Raw genomic sequence first — 18,848 nt, 5'->3', positions numbered from 1 at the left:
CCAGGATATCTCTTCACAAACGAAACAAAGAGGGCTGGAGTGCAGTTAAGTGGCAGAGAGTGCCTGGAGTACACAAAGCCCTGGGTTTGACTCTTAGGATAGCCAAAAAAGGGGGTATGGGAGTGTTAGAGACCCATATATTGAAATAAGCAGTCTATCTTTGTAAACTTGGTGTAAGCAAAGATTTCTGAAGAGGACATAAGAAAGCAGTCATCATAGCAGAGACTTTTATTGAACATTTATTGTGTGTCTACGGGGTGTACACAATATCCTTGGTATCCATGACATATCTGTGAAAAAGATGCCAGACCAGCCTTCTAGGCAGTCTAAGTGCTCAGGTGGCAGGAAGGTCCAGAGGAAGAACACGTCATCTACAGTTCAGCAAAGTCTTCTTAGAGTATGTGAACTCAAGCCAAGCCTGGGTGGGAAGCCAGAGAGGTTATAGCTCAAAGAAACTGTGTGTTTAGGAAGACCTAGCAGGAAGATGGCTGCCTTAGACCTGTAAGTTGTTCAGTCTGGTAGGATTTGAAGTCTCATGAAGGTGTCTGTTACTCATTTTCCTGTAACTGATCATTTAGGTCAAGGTGTGCTCCACCTTCAATGAACACAATAAAGAACTTGGGAGGGCAGGGATGCACCAGAAATCTGTAGTACTTATAGTGTGAGCCTAGGAGTCTGAACTTTTTGTTATTTTGTCTTTTTGTTGTTGTTGTTGTTGTTGCTGTTTTTGGAGCTGAGGACGGAATCCAGGGCCTTGCGTTTGGTAGGCAAGCGCTGTACCACTGAGCTAAATCCCCAACCCCAAGGAGTCTGAATTTTAACCCACCCCCACCCTTGCCTGTTTTACCCATCCTTCCAAACCTCCTCTAAGATTACCCTTTTTTTTTTTTTTTTTGAGACAGGGTCTCCCTGTAGCCCCAGCTGGCCTTGAACTCACAAGAGATCTTCCTGTCTCTGCCTGCCTCCAGAGTGCTGGGACTAAACGTGTGTGCCACCACACCTGGCAAGATTACTGATTTTTTAAAAACTGTTTGTGGGGCTGGAGAGATGGCTCAGCAGTTAAGAGCAGTGGCTGCTCTTGCAGAAGATCTAGGTTCAGTTTCTAGCATCCACATAGTGGCTAACAACTGTCTGTAACTCTAGTTTCAGGAGATCTAGCCTCCAAGGGCATTGCACACACTTGGTGCACCTGAGTGGCAAACATTCATACACGTAAAATATAAATAAATTAAAAATAAATAAATTACCTGGTCATGGGGGCATACATCTTTAATTTCAGCCCTAGGGAGGCAGAGATAGGTGGATCTCTGTGAGATTGAGGCCAGCCTGGTCTACATAGTGAGTTCCAGGCCAGCTGCAGTTATAGGAGGGACCCTGTCTCAAAACACCAAATTTTTTTAATTAAAAATGAATAAATAGTAAATAAAATTTAAAAAGAAAAAAACTGTATGTGTGTGTGTGTGTGTGTGTGTGTGTGTGTGTGTGTGTGTGCTTGTGTATATGCAAGTGCACATGTGTGGGGGTAGATGATGATGGACAACTTTGGGTGTCATCCTCAGGAATTCTGTTCACTTCCTTTAAGATAGAATCTTTCATTGGCCTGGAGCTACTAGGTAGGCTAGGCTGTTGGCCAATGAGCCCAGGAACCCTCCTATCTCTGGGATCATAAGCACATGCCACTAAGCCTGGAATTTTTAAGTTGGATTCTGGGGATCAAACTCAGGTCCTTGTGCTTACAAGATGCTTAGACACACACACATACACAGCTTTTTACCAGCTGAGCCCTGCCCCAGCCTCTGACAATATTGATTTAACATGAAGGGTCCTTTGGAAAGTGTGGACATATTTGTTTTGTTGTTTTGTTTTGTTTGAGACAGGGTCTCTTGTAGTCCAGGCTGGCCTTGAACTCTTGATCCTCCTGTCTCCACCTCCTAAGGGCTGAGATTACAGATGTGTACCATCATGCTGGGCAGGGATATATACTTTCTTAGACAGAGCTGGGGGAAACAATTGAGGGTTTTCTAGAAAATCAGATTAAGATGCAGGTGATTCTAAGTCATCTTCTGCTACAGACACTAGATGGGGCTGTGCCAGTGCTGATGGATGAAGCTGGCAGGGATAGGGAAGGAGCCTCAGCTCCTGGGAGCTCTGCCTAGTAACCAGACAGTCTGGAAAGGGTCCCAGAATGCTCTGAGGACTGTGGTCCAATCCCTGTCCTCCTCATGAATTTGTATGAATCCCCAAATGTCAGTCGAACCCCTCCTCCTACCAGCTCAGCACACACACACACACACACACACACACACACACACACACACCCTTCTTCTCATAATCGTCTTTAGTTCTCTGCCTCAGAACTGGAAAAATGTGAACACTGCATTTTCAGGGCCTAAGGATATACCCACAGAACGTTCCAGGGCCTGGCACCTCTATTAGGAAACTGGCTTCTAGCAGTAGTTTCTCAAGTATGTCTCCAGTAATAGATGAATATTCTTGTGACTATAAAAAACAAAACAAGGACTGGGAATGTAGTTTAGTGGTAGAATTCTTACATAGCATGTGCTCCTCAGCACCATAAAGAAGGAAGGAAGGAAGGAAGGAAGGAAGGAAGGAAGGAAGGAAGGAAGGAAGGAAGGAAGGAAGGAAGGAAGGATTCCTAAATGGATATTTTTAAGCAGGACTTCATAGGAATTTTGAAGGCATATGAATCAGCCCACAACTTACCCAAAGGCCACCACTTGATTAATAAGCTAAACATGATAGATCTATATAATAAAATATTCAGGTTGAATGTGGTATCTCACACCTGAAATCTCAGTGTTTAGGAGGCTGAGGCAGGAAAACTGCTTTGAGTTTGAGGCCAGCTTGGGCTACATTTTAAGATCCTGTTTCCCAAAAAAATGAAAATAGAGGCTGGAGAGATGGCTTATCAGTTAAGAGCACCTGCTGGTCTTGCAGAGGATCCTGGTTGAGTTCCCAGGACCCAAGGGTGGATCACAATGGCCAGCTCCAGGGGCTCCAATGCCTTCTTCTGGCCTCTGTGGGGGCATACACATAACATGAATAAATAAAACAAAATAAGTATAAATAAAAAAATATTCAGGTGTACAAGGAAATGACATGCAGTCAGACCCACACAATATTGAATGAATATTTTATTTTACTTTTTATTTTATTTGAGACAGGGTCTCACTGTGTACCCCTAGCTGTTCTGGAACTTGCTATGTAGGCCAGGCTGGCCTTGAATTCACAGAAATCTGCCTTCCTCTGCTTCCCAGGTGCTGGGATTAAAGGCGTGCACCACCACACCCAGCAATTCAGCTAGACTGGTGGGCCAATGAGCTCTAGGGATTCTCTCCTCTCTGCCTCCTCATCACCAGGATTATAGGTGCACACTGCCACACTGAACTTTTTACATGGGTGCTGGGAATCCAAATTCAGGTCCTCATGCTTGTGTAACAAGTATTTTACTGGCTGATTCATCTCCCCAACCCTGGCTATGCCATTTTACATGGACTTGAGTGTTCTCAGGTTTTTGGTATCTGTGAATAGTCTTGGACCAATCCCCATGGATTCAGAGGGACAGCTGTACTGATAAATGACCCCCACACAAATGAATTTTAAAGAACATCCAGCTGGAGGTGGCTTAGCTAGTAAAGGTGCTTGTTGTATAAGCTTGACAACCTGAGTTCAATCCCTGGGACCCACACAATGGAAGGAAGAAGCTATTTCTGCAATTGTTTACTTATTGTATGATTCTATTTGTAGGAAATTCCAGAACAGGTAAATCCATGAAGCAGAAAGTAGATGGTAGTCCAATCTGGCAAGGGAAAAAAGGAGGGTGTGGGCTGGGGAAATAGAATGAGCGCTGATGGGTGCAGTTTCTTTGGGGGATAATGTAAATGTTCAAGAACTCAATGCAGTAATAGTTACAAAATCCTTTCTAGGGTATACTTCAGATGGGTGAAATTGTATGGTATGTGAAGTGTACCTCAATAAGGCTGTTATTTACATTTTTCATTGGACTAAAGGGTTAGAGTTAGGGTTAGGGATACACTAAAGATTTATGTACTTTAGGAGACCAGTGGGATGGCTTAGTGGGTAAAGGCACTGGGTTCCATCCTTGGGACCCACATGGTGGAAGGAGAGAACTAACACCATCAAGTTGTCCTCTGACCCCCACACACATGCCATGGTAAATGTGCATACCTGCACTCCCATCATACACATATACATACCAATAATAATAATGAATAAAATAAAACATTTAAAAATATTTTATCTATTATTATTTTATATGTATGAGTGTATTGCCTCCATGCATGTAAGTGCACCTGTGTTGTGTAATGCCGACAGAGGTCAGAAGAGGGCGTCGGGTCCCCTAGAACTGGAGTTATGGACAGGTGTTAGCTGCCATGTGGGTACTGGGAAAGGAACCTGGGTCCTTTGCAAGAGCAGCCAGTGCTCTTAACCACTGAACCATCTCTCCAGCCCCCCACAAATGTTTTAAAGAATCCAATTCCATAAAAACATTTGGCATTGGTCAATGCATATGAAAGTACCTTTTAATGTCCATCATGAAGCAGCACAAACAAAACCATCAAGTAGAAGAAAGCAGAGTTAAAACCCATGAATACCTTGATGTAATTCTGCAAATATGGAGAGACTTCCATGAGTCCCAGTCCAAGCTGGGCATTAGGCCAGGAATCTGTGACTCTAAGCAGCTGCTGGGAAGTAAAAGTGGGAGGAAGGGAAGAGGCTGTTAGATAGAACAACAGGGAGAAACTGCCTGTCAGGGAGAAGCTGCCTGTCAATCAGGGAGAGCCCCAAGTCTTGAATGGGGCTGAGGCTGGGTATAACATGGAGGAATCCATACTGCCAAGTGACAGGCTTGGCTAGAGGAGCTGGGTTCCCTCCCCCATCCTGGAAGAGCCTTGGTTCTGGCTGGACTAGGAAGGGCAGGGCAGCACCTCCCTGGGGCTTTACCAAAATTCCATCAGCCAAAGCTGAAGCTATCTGAGTCCCAGAGGGCATGTTTAGACCATGACACCAGAAATTCAAATTCAGTTCATCTGGGACTTTTGTGGGGGACACAGGTTTATCCAAGACCAAGAACCATTAATTTTAAATGTTTTTAATTAGCATACATTAAAGATACACAATGTATTTCATTATGACATCTCTACACGTCTATGATGTTTTGCCCATATTCAGGTTTGCTTTCCCTCTCTTGTTCCCCTCCCACGCCCTTTTCTTTTCCTGTCTTCTTTTCATTGGAGAGTTTCATATATGTATCCAAAGGTTATTTTGTTTTTAGGTTTGTGTGTGTGTGTGTGTGTGTGTGTGTGTGTGCCTATGGAGGCCAGAAGATTTGTTTCAGATCCCTTGGAGATGGAGTTACAGGCCATTGTAAGCCAAATTGTGTGGGTGCTGGGAGTGAACTCAGGTACTCTGGAAGAGTAGCAAGTGCTCCTGACCTCTGAGCTATCTCTGCAGCCCTGCAATCTGTTTTGCTCAAATCTAATCCCTGGTCCCTCCACTTCAACTCCTCCCATATCTGCCTCACCAGCTCTTCCTCCCAACTGACAATTTCATTTATTTATTTATTTATTTATTTATTTATTTATTTATTTATTTATTTATGACTCAGTGAGTGTCATTAAGATTGGTTACAGGAACATAGGTGAGGACAGGTGAGGGATTGTTTATAGAAGCCCAGAACTTTACCAGTGGTTATTTCATGGAAGAAAATTTCTTTCCCTCCCCCATCAGTCATTAACTTTGTATAAGTTCTCTAAAGATGGATGAGGCTCAGGGCCACCCCCCTTTATTGTGGGAACAGGGTCTCACTATGTTGCCTAGATTGGACCCAAACTCCTGGGCTCAACTGATCTTCCTGTCTCAGCCTCTGAATGCTTGGATTACAGGTAGCTATCACCATGCCCAACTTAAAATGTGTGTGTGTGTGTGTTGTATGTGTGTGAGGGACCAGCAGAGTTTGTGTCTTCTGCTCTATGGTTCTGCCTTATTCCCTTGAGGTGGAGTCTCTCACTGAACCTGGAGCTAAGCCTGTGGCCAGCAAGCCCCAGGGATTTTTCTGTCTCCAGCCCCCATAGTACGGTGGGTATTCTTGGCTAGCCTTTTTACTTAAGTGCTGGGGTCTAAACTCAGGTCCCCATGTCTGTATAGCAAGAACTCTTACCAACAACACCATTTTTCCAGCCCCCTGGTTGAAACTTTTTTTTTTTTTTTTTTTTTTGTCTTTTTGAGACAGGATCTCCTTGAAGGCCCAGCTGGTCTGGAACTCACCGTGTAAACCAGGCTGGCGTTGAACTCACAGAGATCTGTCTGCATGCACCACCATGCCCGGCTCTGGTTAAAATTTTTAATTAAAAACACCTTTTTTCATCCCAGTACTTGGGAAGCAGAGGTAGGCGGATATCTTTAAGTTCTAAGCCAGCCTAGTGTATATAGCAAATTCCTGGTCAATCAGGGCTATATATTGAGACCCTGTTCTTTCCTTCCACCTTTACATGGCTTCTAGGAATCAGATTCAGGTCACCAGGCTTACCCAACAAGTGCCTTTACCCTCTGAGCCATCTTGCTGGCCACAGCATTTAAATTTTTAATTTTTTTAATATTTATTATTTTTATTTTATGTGTATGTGTGTATTGCCTGCATGTAGGTAAGTGCATCCATGTCGTGCACTGCCCACGGAGGACAGAAGTGGCTATCAGATCCCCTGGAAATGGAGACGGTTACGGATAGTTGTTAGCTGCCATGTGAGTGCTGGGATTCGAACCCGGCTCTTCTGCAAGAACAACCAGTGTTCTTAACTGCTGGGCCATCTCTCCAACCCCCATAAATTAAAAAAATTCTTTTGAGAAAGGGTTCTCCCATCCTGTAGACCAGGCTTGCCTTGAACTCATAGAGATCATCAGCCCCTTGAATGATGATGGGACCAAAGGTGTGCGACACAATACCGGCCCTAAATCTTTTTTGGCTTCAATCTCACAGAGATCTGCCTGCCTCTGCCTCCTGAGTGCTGGGACTGAAAGCATGTGCTATCATGCCCAGCTCTAAAATTTTTAATTTTTAACACATCTACATGGTTAAGCCAAATCTAAGATTGTCACAATTTCCACTCTAACCCTTGTTACCCCAGACTATGTTGCTCTCTTCCCTTGTAACTCCAAATTCAAAGGAGTCTGAATCACTCACACAGGGAAGCAGTGAGTTGTTTCCAGGAGACAGGACTCCCATTCTCTTGTTTATTTATTCAAAATGTATTTATACCAAGTTGGAAACACATGGAGCATCTGGAATTCTCCTCCACTCCCAGTGGGAATGTTAAATGGTGCAGTCACTTTGGAAAACAGTTTGCCAGTTTCTTAAAAAATTGAAACATAGATAGTTATAGCAACTGCTCCAACAATGATCTATCCCATAGTTATTTCAAATATTTATCTGAGAGAAATAAAAACATATGCCAATTAGCTGGGTGCAGTAGCACATGCCTGGAAAGCCAGCACTTGGGAGATGCAGGCAGGAGGATCTGGAGTTTAAGGTCATACTTGGTACACAGAAAGTCGAGGTCAGCCTGGGCTACATGAGACTGGGTCTCAAAACACTACACAACACAAAACAACATATGTTTCTTTAAAGTTTGAACAAGAATGTTCATTGGCACTTTGTCTAATTAAAAACTGGGTTCAGCCAGGCATGGTGGCACAAGCCTTTAGTCCCAGCACTTGGGGGAGGCAGAAGCAGGTAGATCTCTGAGTTCAAGGCCAGCCTGGTCTACATAGTGAGTTCCAGGCCAGCTGGGGCTACAGGGAGACCCTGTCTCAAACAGACAAAACAAAACAAAACAAAAAACTGGGTTCAATTCTAGTGTTTGTCAATATAATTTTATTTGAGACAGGGTCTCACTAAGAAGTCTGACTGGCCTGGAATTCATTATGTAGACCAAGCAGGCCTTGAAGTCACAGACATCTGCTGCTTCTGATTCTCAAGAGCTGAGATTGTGTGCATTATCAAGTCTGGCATTGTCAATATCAATTTTGTTCTATCTATTGGATAGAATGCTGTGTGGCAATAAAAAAAAATATACTGCTTTACTTTTTGTGGGAGACAGGCTTGAGTCTAGGGTGATATTGCAACTGTCAGGGTCCAGGAATTCTGGCTCTGTAATCTGAAACCCAGTATGCTAATGAGGCATCCTACCCTCTATTCTGTGATAGGACGTTAAGTCTGTTATGCTAATAAGGTATCCTACTTGCTGTGCTGTGATTGGACCACTACCCCTATAAAAGCTTGTGCCTTCCTGCAATAAAGCAGATCTGTGTCACTGAACCTGGTCTCCTGTGTCTGAATGCGGCTGGGCTGACACAGTCTCCTCACCAGCCCTGGAGTCCGGGACCGGGCAGAAGCACTGATGACAGGAGGCAGCACAGGGCAAGCAAAAGAGCTGCTTCAGCACCAGGTGAGCAGAAGAACAGCCTCAGCCTAGGGCAGGCAGAAGAACAGCCTCAGCCCAGGGCGAGTGGAGGAGCAGTCTCGATGCCCATGAAAACAAAGGAGCGGCACCCACGAGAATGGAGGAGCGGCTGCAGGTGGTGATCACAACTTTTTTTTTTTTTTTTTTGTCTTTTTGAGACAGGGTCTCCCTGTAGCCAGAGCTGGACTGGAGCTCGCTACATAGACCAGGCTGACCTTGATCTCACAGAGACTGCCTGCCTCTGCCACCACACCCAATCTTAACTTTTTACTTAAATTTTTTAGAGATTTATTTATTAAGATTTATTTATTCTTATAAATTAAAAAAAATTATTGTTATTTTATGTGTATGAGTGTATTGCCTGCATGTATGTGAGTGCACCTGTGTCATGTAATGCTTCAGAGGGCTTCGGATTCCCCTGGAACTGGAGTTAATAGCTGCTGTGTGGGTCCTGGGAATTGAACCGAGTCCTCTGCAAGAGCAGTCAGTGCTCTTAACCACTGAGCCATCTCTCCAGCCCCTAAGATTTATTTTTTATTTAATTAAAAATACTTTTAGGGCTGGAGAGATGGCTCAGCAGTTAAGAGCACTGATGGTTCTTGCAGAAGACCCGGGTTCGAATCCCTGAACCCACATGGCAGCTAACAGCTGACCATAACTCCAGTTCCAGGGGATCTGACAGCCTCTTCTGACCTCCGTGGGTATTGCATGACACGGGTGCACTTACTTACATGCAGGCAATACACGCATACACATAAAAAAAAACTTTAAAAAATTGAGCCATTCACTGGGCGTGTTGACACAGGCCTTTAGTCCCAGCACTCACTCGAGAGGCAGAGGCAGGCAGATCTCTGTGTGTTCAAGGTCAGTCTGGTCTACATAGCGAGTTCCAGGCCAGCTGGGGGCTACAGGGAGACCCTGTCTCAAAAAGACAAAAAAATTAAATTAAATTAAATTGAAAAATTGAGCTGCTCTCTGCCAATAGTTGTCATGGTTTCCTGCTTCAACAGTGCTTGACCAAACTGGTGCTGGACCCCTCGGATCCCAGCCATCTGCTCTGACCACAGCCACCTCCTCATACTTCCTCTCCAGCACTCCTGCTGCCATGATTACTGTGTCCCCCTCACAGGTGCGGCAGAACTACCACCAGGACTCAGAGGCTGCCATCAACTGCTATATCACCCTGGAGCCCTACATCTCCTACATCTATCTGCCCATGTCCTGCTACTTCAGCTGTGATGATGCGGCTTTGGAGAACTTTGCCAAATACTTCTTTCACCAATCTCATGAGGAGAGGGAACATGCTGAGAAAATGAGGAAGCTGCAGAGCAAACCAGGTGGCTGAATCTACCTACAGGACATCAAGAAACCAGACTGGGATGATTGGGAGAGCGGGCTGAACCCAATGAGTGTGCACTGCACTTGGAAAAGACTGTGGATTAGTCACTACTGGAACTGCACAAACTGGCCACTGACAAAAATAATCCCCACGTGTGACCTCACTGCCTGAATGAGTAGGTGAGATCCATCAAAGAACTGGATGGATGATCACATAACCAACTTGCACAAGATGGGAGCCCCAAATCTGACATGGCAAAATCTCTTTGACAAGCACACCCTGGGCCACAGTGATAAGGAGACTAAACTGACTTCCCCAAAGCCACAAAGTGACTTCACTGGTCACCAAGGCAGTGCACTCAGATCGGGGCTACCTTGCCCTTTTCTATAAGTTGCATCAAATATCTGCTTAAGTTCTTTAATTTGTACCATTCCTTAAATAAAGAAATTTGGTACCCCTCTTTTTTTTTTATTATGGCAATGCTTGACTAAAAATAGCCTGATTCTTAGCATCCATTTTAGCCAAGAGGGGACTGAAGCTTCTCTGAGCACCTGCTCCTTCAGAACCATGACCCTGCTCCTGAACAAAGACCTTACTCTCTCTCTGTTGAAACTGTACATCCAGCATGAAACGGGGAAGGAAAGGAGGAGATGTCTTATCAGAGGATTATGTTCCTTCTGACCCATATTGCCATAGGACAGCACACACAACCACAAATTGTTATCAATTTAATCCCTGTTGTTTGCAACACAAATGGGAAAATTATCACATTGCCTTCTATGAATATTTACTGTTTACAGAGCTTGATATACACCCCCCCCACTTATACATTGTTATGGGTCAAGGCAAGGAAGGATCATGAACTATATGTTTAGGTTACAAGAGGTGCCCAAGGCTCCATAAGCTTGTTTTATGTTATAAGCATGTGGAGTAGAGATAGTGTTAAATGATCTCAAAACATGTTTGGTTACAAGATTAGGTAAAACTCATTCCAACATTTTATGTTCCAACATTTTATTTATTTTTATTTTATGAGTGTTTTGCTTGTATGTATGAAGTGTACTATGCATGTACAGTGCCTGTGGAGGCTAGAAGAAGGTGTTGGATTCCCTGGAACTGGAGTTACAGATAGTTGCTAGCTGCTATGTGGGTGTTGCGAACAGAACCTGGGTCCTTTGCAAGAGCAGCCAAGTGCTCTTAATCTCTCTTGATTGTATGTATGCAGCCCACATGTGTATAGGCAGTTGTGAGCCACCATGTGGGTCTTGAGAACCAAACCCAGGTCCTCTGGAACATCAAATGCTCTTAATCGTTGAGCCATTTCTCGTATCCTCTATTATTTTTTATGTAAATATTTTATTTTTTTTATTTTATGTGTATGAGTATATTGCCTGCATGTATGTAAGTGCACCCATGCTGTTCAATGCCTGTGGAGGTCAGAAGAGGGCATCAGATACCCCTGGAACTATAGTTATGGATGGTTGTTAGCCACCATGTAGATGCTGGTACTCGAACCTGGGGCCTCTGCAAGAACATCCAGTACTCTTAACTGCTGAGCCATCTCTCCATCCTATTATTATTATTATTATTATTTTGTCTTTTTTGAGACAGGGTCTCCCTGTACCTCCAGTTGGCCTGAAACTCACTATGTAGACCAGGCTGGCCTTAAACTCACAGAGATCTGCCTGCCTCTGCCTCCTGAGAGCTGGGATTAAAGGTGTGCACCACCACGCCTGGCTTGCCTCTTATTTTTTAAATTACATGTATGCATGTATGTCTGTGTTTGGGTATGTGTACATGCATGCAGGTGCCCTTGATTCCAGAAGAGGGTATTAGACCTCCTGGATCTAGAGTTATAGGTAGTTGGTTGTGAGGCACCTTACATAGGTGCTGGGAACCAAACTCAGGTCCTTTGCAAGAAGAATTGTCTTGCTTAACTACTGAGCCATCTCTCTAGTACCTATTTATTTATTTAGTTTTTGGTCTTTTTTTTTTCTTTTTTTGAGACAGGGTCTTGTAGCCCCAGCTATGTAGACCAGGCTTGCCTCACTCACAGAGCTTTCCACCTGTCTCTGCCTCTGCCTCCTGAGTTCTGGGATTAAAAGGCTGTACCACTACATCTGACTATTTGGGGGGTTATTATTGTTTATTTCTCTTTTTGAGACAGGGTCTCCCTGTAGCCCCAGCTGTCCTGGAACTCACTATGTAGATCAGGCTGGCCTCAAACTCACAGAGATCTGCCTGCCTCTGCCTCCCCAGTGCTGGGATTAAAGGCGTGCGCCACCATGCCTGTCTTTCTATTTATTTATTTTTGAGGCAAGGTTTCACTTTATAATTCAGGCTTGCTTGGAGCTCACTATGTAGTCCAGGCCTTGGAAACCTTTCTCATATCTCCTTGTAGCCTATACATTCCAAGTTTATTCTTGTTTTGTTTTTTTTTTTTTTCTGTATTTTTTAGAAAGGATTTTGCTTTGTACCTAAGACTGGCCTTGAACTCACTATGTAGCTCAGCCTGGTCTCAAATTCTCAACAATTCACCTTTCTTAAGCCTCCCAAGCAACAGAATTATAGATGTGAAGAGTCACACCCTACTTAAACTAAGTCTTCTATCCTATTATAAACAATGCCTCCAGAATGAGCGTTTCCTACTTAGAACTATTTCATGAACACTTTGCAATTACAATCCACAATAAAGCCATAATTTTGGGGTGTGTTTTGGCAGTACATGCTCTTTTATACTTTCCCCCTTTATATCAATGAAGTAGGAGGGGCTCAGAGAATCCATTTAGGCCTCAAGAGAAACTGGCACTTAAACCTGCGTCTCAGGCGCTCATTCTTTTCTCTGCTAAAGCACAGTGTTCAAATATGGTCACAGATTTGCAGAAGTCTGGCACAAGGGCATTATGAATGACAAGGATGACTAATAAGTATTAACGGCCCATGACAAGGGCACAAACACCACCCAATATCTTAATTAGGCATATTAGTAATGTTTTCACAGTATTATTCACACAAATAATATTCACCTGTACCCATAGCGGCTGCACGTTACAGCTTCAGGCTCCTAGCTCTGCAGGGCCTTGCCTTCCAGATGTGAGGGGGCTGGGACTTCCAGGGACACGCCCTGGACTCCGAGGAGCCAATGGGGACTGAGAGGCGGGCCTCCGGGAGCGGCAGCAGTCCTGTCCAATGGAGATCCAGCTAGGCCTGCGGCTGGCCAATGAGCGCGCTCCTCCACGGCGGAGGGTGGTGGCGGAGGGTGGTGGCGGGGCTGCGGCGGGGCCGCTGTTGGTGTTGGGCGTCGGAGGCAGCTGTGGCTGCGGCGGTACTGCATTCCCGCTCCGGTCTGAGGTGAACCGGGGCGGCGGGTCGGAACGGGGTGCGGGCAGCGGGATCCCGGGCGCCCCCGCGACGCTCCGGGCGGCGGGGCGGAGCCGGGTTTGGAGGCAGCACCGTGTCCCCCGAAGCTCGCAGGAAGCGGCAGAGGCCCTGGGCTCAGCTCCAGCGGCCCCTCGGAGGCCCTGCAGCCACCCAGCGCACCGCGACTCCCACCTGTGCCGCGGGCATCCGCCAGCCGGCGCCCCCGCCCCTTCCCCAGCCCGTGTCTCCCGAGAGGTCAGGCGACAGGTGGCACTGCCGGAGCTGCCCTCCGCCGCACCTGGCCCCACTGCCGCTGGCCGAGCTCAAGGCGCAGGCACCCGAGTGGTCCGGGCGGCCAGAGCCTGCTGCTCCCGCAGGCATCGTGATGCGCATCGGTGCGGCTGATCCTTCCAGCCGCGGGCGTCTGGGTCTGCCTCCAAACCCTCCAGTATTGGCCATTGATTGGGGGAATGCAGTCCTTTCTGGGTTCTCAAGCCATTTTCCTGTTTTCATCACGCTCTTCCTGGTCTAATTTTACTTTCTCTTTCATTTGCTCTGGGCTTTTGCTCTTCCTAGTGACTAGATGGGTTTTCCCCACAAAGATCCTTGTTTGTCTTTTCCATGGCCGGCCCTTTGTGCTTCAGGTCTTAGTTTAAATGCCACTTCCCTGGAAGTTCTTCCCTAATCCTCGGGTTGTCCACCCCATCATTCTTTTTGTCTGTGTGCTTTTCCTTACATTATTTTATTTTATTTGTTTTTTTGTTTTGTTTTGTTTTGGCCACTAGATAGTTCTGCTACATTGTACGCTATAATTTTATTTTTTGTAAAATAATCTTAGTGTCAGGGCATTAAGAATAGCAGTTCGTTTGATAATGCCCGAATCACTGTGGAGCCTTATTAGGAGTCACTACTCAAGTCTATTTCTGTGTCGTGGAAAGGAATAATCTAAAGTAAACATTGGTAGTACATTTGCCAGCCTTTGATTTCTATACTGATTTCCTATTTAAAAAGGAAGAAAAAGAACTCGAGGCAACAGCTCAGTGGTAGAGGACTTGTCTAGCATGCACAAACGGGTTCAAACTTTACAGTGAAGAAACCTGGCAGGCCCCATCTCAACTAAGTGGTCAGCATTAACATCACTAGTAATATTAAGACTATTAATAACCATGTTCCTTTTGATAGAATGCACTGAGATGAGTTCTTATTTCTTTTTTGGGGTTGGGGATCTCATGTGTTCCAGATTGGCTTTGAACTTGAACAACTTTAAAAAAAATACTTATTTTGACTTTTCAAAATGCATTTTTTTTTTTTTTTGGTCTTTTTGAGACAGGGTCTCCCTGAAGCCCCAGTTGTCCTGGAACTCACTATGTAGACCAGGCTGGCCTCGAACTCACAAAGATCCCCCTGCCTCTGCCTCCCAAGTGCTGGATTTAAAGGTGTGCGCCACCATACCTGGCAAAATGCGTTTATGTGCATATGTATACCTGAGTGTATATATGTGTAGCACATACATGCAGGTGGTTGTGAGCTACCATGTAGGTACTGGGAACTGAACCAGGGTCCTCTGGAAGATCAGCCAGTGCTCTTAACTGCTGAACCATCTCTCCAGCCCTTATTTTGTTTGTTTTTGTTTTTGAGACAGGATCTCCCTATGTAGCTCCAGCTGGCCTGGAATTCTTTATGTAGACCAAGCTGTCCTTAATCTCACAGAGATCCACCTGCCGAAGCTTACCCAGTGCTGGAATTGAAGGTGTGTGCCACCATGCCTGGCTGTTTCTTTCACTTATGTGTGTTTGCAGTGTCCATAATGACCATGGAGGTAAGAGAAGTCAGATCACCCTACAGCTGAAGTTATAGGTGATTGTAAGCCACCTGATGAGGGTGCTAGGCACTGAGCTCAGGTCCTCTAAAAGAGAAGTATGCCCTCTTAACCCTGGAGCCATTTCTCCTGGCAACTTTGAGCTTCTGATCTCCTTCTTCCACTTCCCTAGAGGTAGGATTGCAGCTATATGACAGCACACCCAGTTTTATGGCTAGTGATCGAACCCAGGACTTCCTGCATCCTGAGCAAGCACCATACCAGCTGAACCAGATCCCTAACATGAGCATATCAATTTGATGGTACCTTTGCCAGGTGTGTATAACCTGAATCGACTCCTAAGAAAACATCAGACAAACTCAAATGGAAGTTTCTACAAAATAACTGTCCAGTAACTGGAAACTATTAGTAATTGCTAGTAACTAGCAGCCTCTGGTTAAGCTAGTAATTAGTTGAATAAGGCCATGAGAGATGAAAACTAGAAGTATTCCAGATCAAAGTGAAGTAACACCTAAGTGCTTTATGTGACCCAGGATTGTATACTGAACCAGAAAGGGGGACTTGTGGTATAGTCACTGAAATGGAATAAGGTCTGGGATAGTTTCTAGTTTTTAAAAAATTAGTATTAAGCCGGGCGTGGTGGCACATGCCTTTAATCCCAGCACTCAGGAGGCAGTCGCAGGCAGATCTCTGTGAGTTCAAGGCCAGCTTGGTCTACATGAGTTCCAGGCCAGCTGGGGCTACAGAAAGATCCTGTCTTAAAAAAAAAAAAGAAGGCTGGTTGTGGTGGCACACACCTTTAGTCCCAGCACTCAGGAGGTAGAGGCAGGCAGATCTCTGTGAGTTCAAGGCCACCCTGGTCTACATAGTGAGTTCCAGGCCAGCTGGGACTACAGGGAGAACCTATCTCAAAAAGACCAAAAAAACCCCCAAGGGTTTATTTATTTTTTTATTTTGCATGTCATCCTTAAAGCAGAAATGAAATAGAAAGTTCATACGTCTTCCTTTTTCATTTTCAGGAAGAGCTAAAGATGGCTGAATTTCTGGATGACCAGGAAACACAGTTATGTGACAACTGGTAAGACATTAAATTTAATGTTACTGAAATTAAGACAAGCCAGTTTCTGTAAAGAGTTGGTTGAAACTGGAGCTATATCTGATACCAAACTATAGTGATACCAAACTATATAAATCAATGGAGCTAGAGCTTTTTATCAATTTTGCATAAATGACTTGGTTAGTAATTTGACAAGATGGTTGGTTTAGGTAGAAGAATGATTGTAATGGATAAAGCTGAGATTCAGGGCTCTGTTCCTGCCTGTAATTAATGACTTAGCAAGATATTGGACTGCTTGGAGCCTCACTTTTTTTGGCGGGGGCAATACTAGGAATTGGTAAGACCTTGTGTATAGCTCTGAGTCACTGAACTGTACCCCAGTCCCTAGAGCCTCATCTTACTTACCTATAGGTGACTTTTTTTTAAAGAATATACATACGTCTGGAAAAGTATCTTTTTTTAAAAAATTTTTTTGGTCTTTTGTGAGACAGGGTCTCCCTATAGCCACAGCTGCGGGGAGGGGGGACCTTGTGCAAGTGTGCTAGCATTTTTGAGACAGGATCTCTCTGTAGCCCCAGCTGTCCTGGAGCTCACTATGTAGACCAGGCTGGCCTTGAACTCACAGACATCTGCCTCCCTCTGCCTCCCGAGTGCTGGGATTAAAGGTGTGCACCACCACACCTGGCTTGAACTCAAGGCTTGTGCCACCACACCTGGCATTGAACTCTTTTAAAAAAATTTTTTTAGTTTTATTTTCTGTGTATGTGTATATTGCCTGCATGTGTATAATTGCACCTGTGTCGTGCAATCCCCACAGAGGACAGAAGGTGTCAGATTCCCCTGGAACTAGAGTTATGAACATTTGTTAGCTGCTGTGTAGGTGCTGGGATTGGAACCCAGGTTTTCTACAAGAACAGCCAGTACTCTTAACCGTTGAGTCATCTTTCCAGCCCGTAATTGAACTCTAAAGATAGTTAAATTTATCATTATCATTTCATGTTTCTAAGACTGTTAGTGAAGTCTGGGCATAGTCTTTATTTTTATTTTATTTTTTTTATTTCATTATTATTTTTTTAATTTAATTTAATTTTATTTTTGGTCTTTTTGAGACAGGGTTTCCCTGTAGACACAGCTGGCCTGGAATTCCCTATGGAGACCAGGCTGGCCTTGATTTCAGAGAGCTGCCTGGCCCCTAAGTGCAGGGATCAAGGGCATGTGCCACCATGCCTGGCTACAGTCTTAAATATTAAGCTTACTACTTTTAGGTTTTTAACCCAAGTAAGCACTGAAAGAGAAACTCTTTTAAAAAAGTTTTTATTTTGAGGGTGTAGAAGTTAGAGGACAACTCTTGGGAGTCAGTTCTTCTATCATGTGGGTCCTGGGATTGAGCTCAGATCTTCAGGCTTGGTGGCAGGTGCCTTTACCTGCTGAGCCATCTTGCCAGCCTGAAACTGTTCCCCGTTGGAATATAGGCATAAAGGCAATAGACAGCTGCTTCTTGCATGAATTTCTCAACAATTTGTTTTGGTAGTTTGGTGGTGATACATGTTACTATTTTTTTCCGGAACCCTGTTCTTTTGAGACAAGATTTTACTATATCACCCCAGGCTAGCTTTGTACTTGGTTTATAGCCTAGGCTAACCTCTACTTCGTGATCTTCCCTCCTAGGCCTTCTGAGTGCTGAGATTATAAGCGTGTCTTACCACTCCTGGCTCCATAAGTACTCTTACTGAAAACTAAAGAAGAAAGCAGAGAACTGTTCTTTTTGTGTATGTGTATGCACGTCCATGTGTCCACGTGGAGGCCAGAGTTTGACTTCAGATATCTTCTTCTATCACTCTCCACCTTATTTATTTTCTATTTAGAAAATTTTTTAAAAAATATTATTTTAAATTTTTTTTAGAAGAAGCATATCATTACTGCTTTAATATGCTCAATAACAGTTTCCAGAGCAAAGATACAGCTCTTTCAAAAGTGGCTGTAAAATTTTTAGGTTCAGCCGGGTGTGGTGGTGCACGCCTTTAATTCCAGCAGAGGCAGGAGGATCTCTCTGAGTTCAAGGCCAGCCTGGTCTAGTGAGTTCCAGGACAGCTGGGGCTACAGGGAGACCCTGTCTCAAAAAGACTAAAAAAAAAAAAATTTTTTTTAGGTTCGCTGTTGAATTAATACAGTCATACAATATTGAACTCAGTATAAGCCCTGTAAGACATAAAATTGAATGAGTTTTTAATCTTTAAAAAAGAATATACTGTTTGTTACAGAAAGACTCACTGTTTTTGCTACTAACGCTGAGATGTTGGCACATGTGTCTCTAATCTGTATGTATCTGATTATTACTAGTCATGATCAGTTGCACTCAGATCCTTGGCACCTGTGTATGTCTATAAAGTCATCGGGTAGATTTCAATGGTAATGTTTATCACCTCTACTAATTAATATGACGTAACTTGTTATGCTTCCTCCTCAAATACAATACATTTTTAAAAATTTGTTGATTTTCTTTTTGTGTATGTATATATCACACAGAACATCCCAAACCATCTTATTCAACTATACACCCACTACCTAGATGGTACCTTCCCATAGCTTCCCTGCCCCCACTAGAGTCCTTATACTCTGTTATCCCTGCTACTGTCCGCTGTGTTGTCGGTACCCCAGTCGTTCCCCACTACATGTCCATCTGGTGAATCTAGTCAGCCTATCTAGAGGTCTTTGTTTTAGGAAGGTCAGCTCTTCCTCATCTAGCAGCAATCAGTTGTCAATATTCCTTTA

At 44.3% G+C, this 18,848-nt stretch overlaps 1 protein-coding gene, 1 long non-coding RNA gene and 1 pseudogene across 5 annotated transcripts in view; 2 read left to right on the top strand and 1 right to left on the bottom strand.

The window, feature by feature from the left end:
• Positions 1-213: 213 nt before the first annotated feature.
• Positions 214-12,944, bottom strand: LOC115072778. Its single transcript, XR_003851795.1, has 4 exons — positions 12,867-12,944; positions 4,638-4,727; positions 2,944-3,038; positions 214-418 (listed from the first exon to the last, which is right to left on the bottom strand). It is a non-coding gene; the product is annotated as an uncharacterized LOC115072778 (long non-coding RNA).
• Positions 9,487-10,299, top strand: LOC103745588 (annotated as a pseudogene).
• A 150-nt stretch (positions 12,945-13,094) lies between the features above and the next one.
• Trafd1 (TRAF-type zinc finger domain containing 1) overlaps positions 13,095-18,848 on the top strand; it is a 23,933-nt gene continuing 18,179 nt past the window's right edge. The window contains exons 1-3 of one of the 4 annotated variants that reach the window (XM_008847512.3): positions 13,095-13,191; positions 15,192-15,334; positions 16,039-16,097. In XM_008847512.3, the coding sequence (XP_008845734.1) occupies positions 16,051-16,097 (47 nt within the window). In that variant the 5' untranslated portion in view covers positions 13,095-13,191; positions 15,192-15,334; positions 16,039-16,050. Of the gene's footprint in view, positions 13,192-14,902; positions 15,020-15,191; positions 15,335-16,038; positions 16,098-18,848 lie in introns of those variants that run through there. The other 3 variants (XM_008847513.3, XM_029570582.1, XM_008847511.3) reach the window with 3 other exon arrangements.

This window comes from Nannospalax galili, unplaced genomic scaffold (genome assembly GCF_000622305.1).
Source record: "Nannospalax galili isolate Female #2095 unplaced genomic scaffold, S.galili_v1.0 scaffold120, whole genome shotgun sequence".
Lineage (NCBI taxonomy): Eukaryota > Metazoa > Chordata > Mammalia > Rodentia > Spalacidae > Nannospalax > Nannospalax galili.
This window is presented reverse-complemented; position numbering and strand designations above follow the sequence as displayed.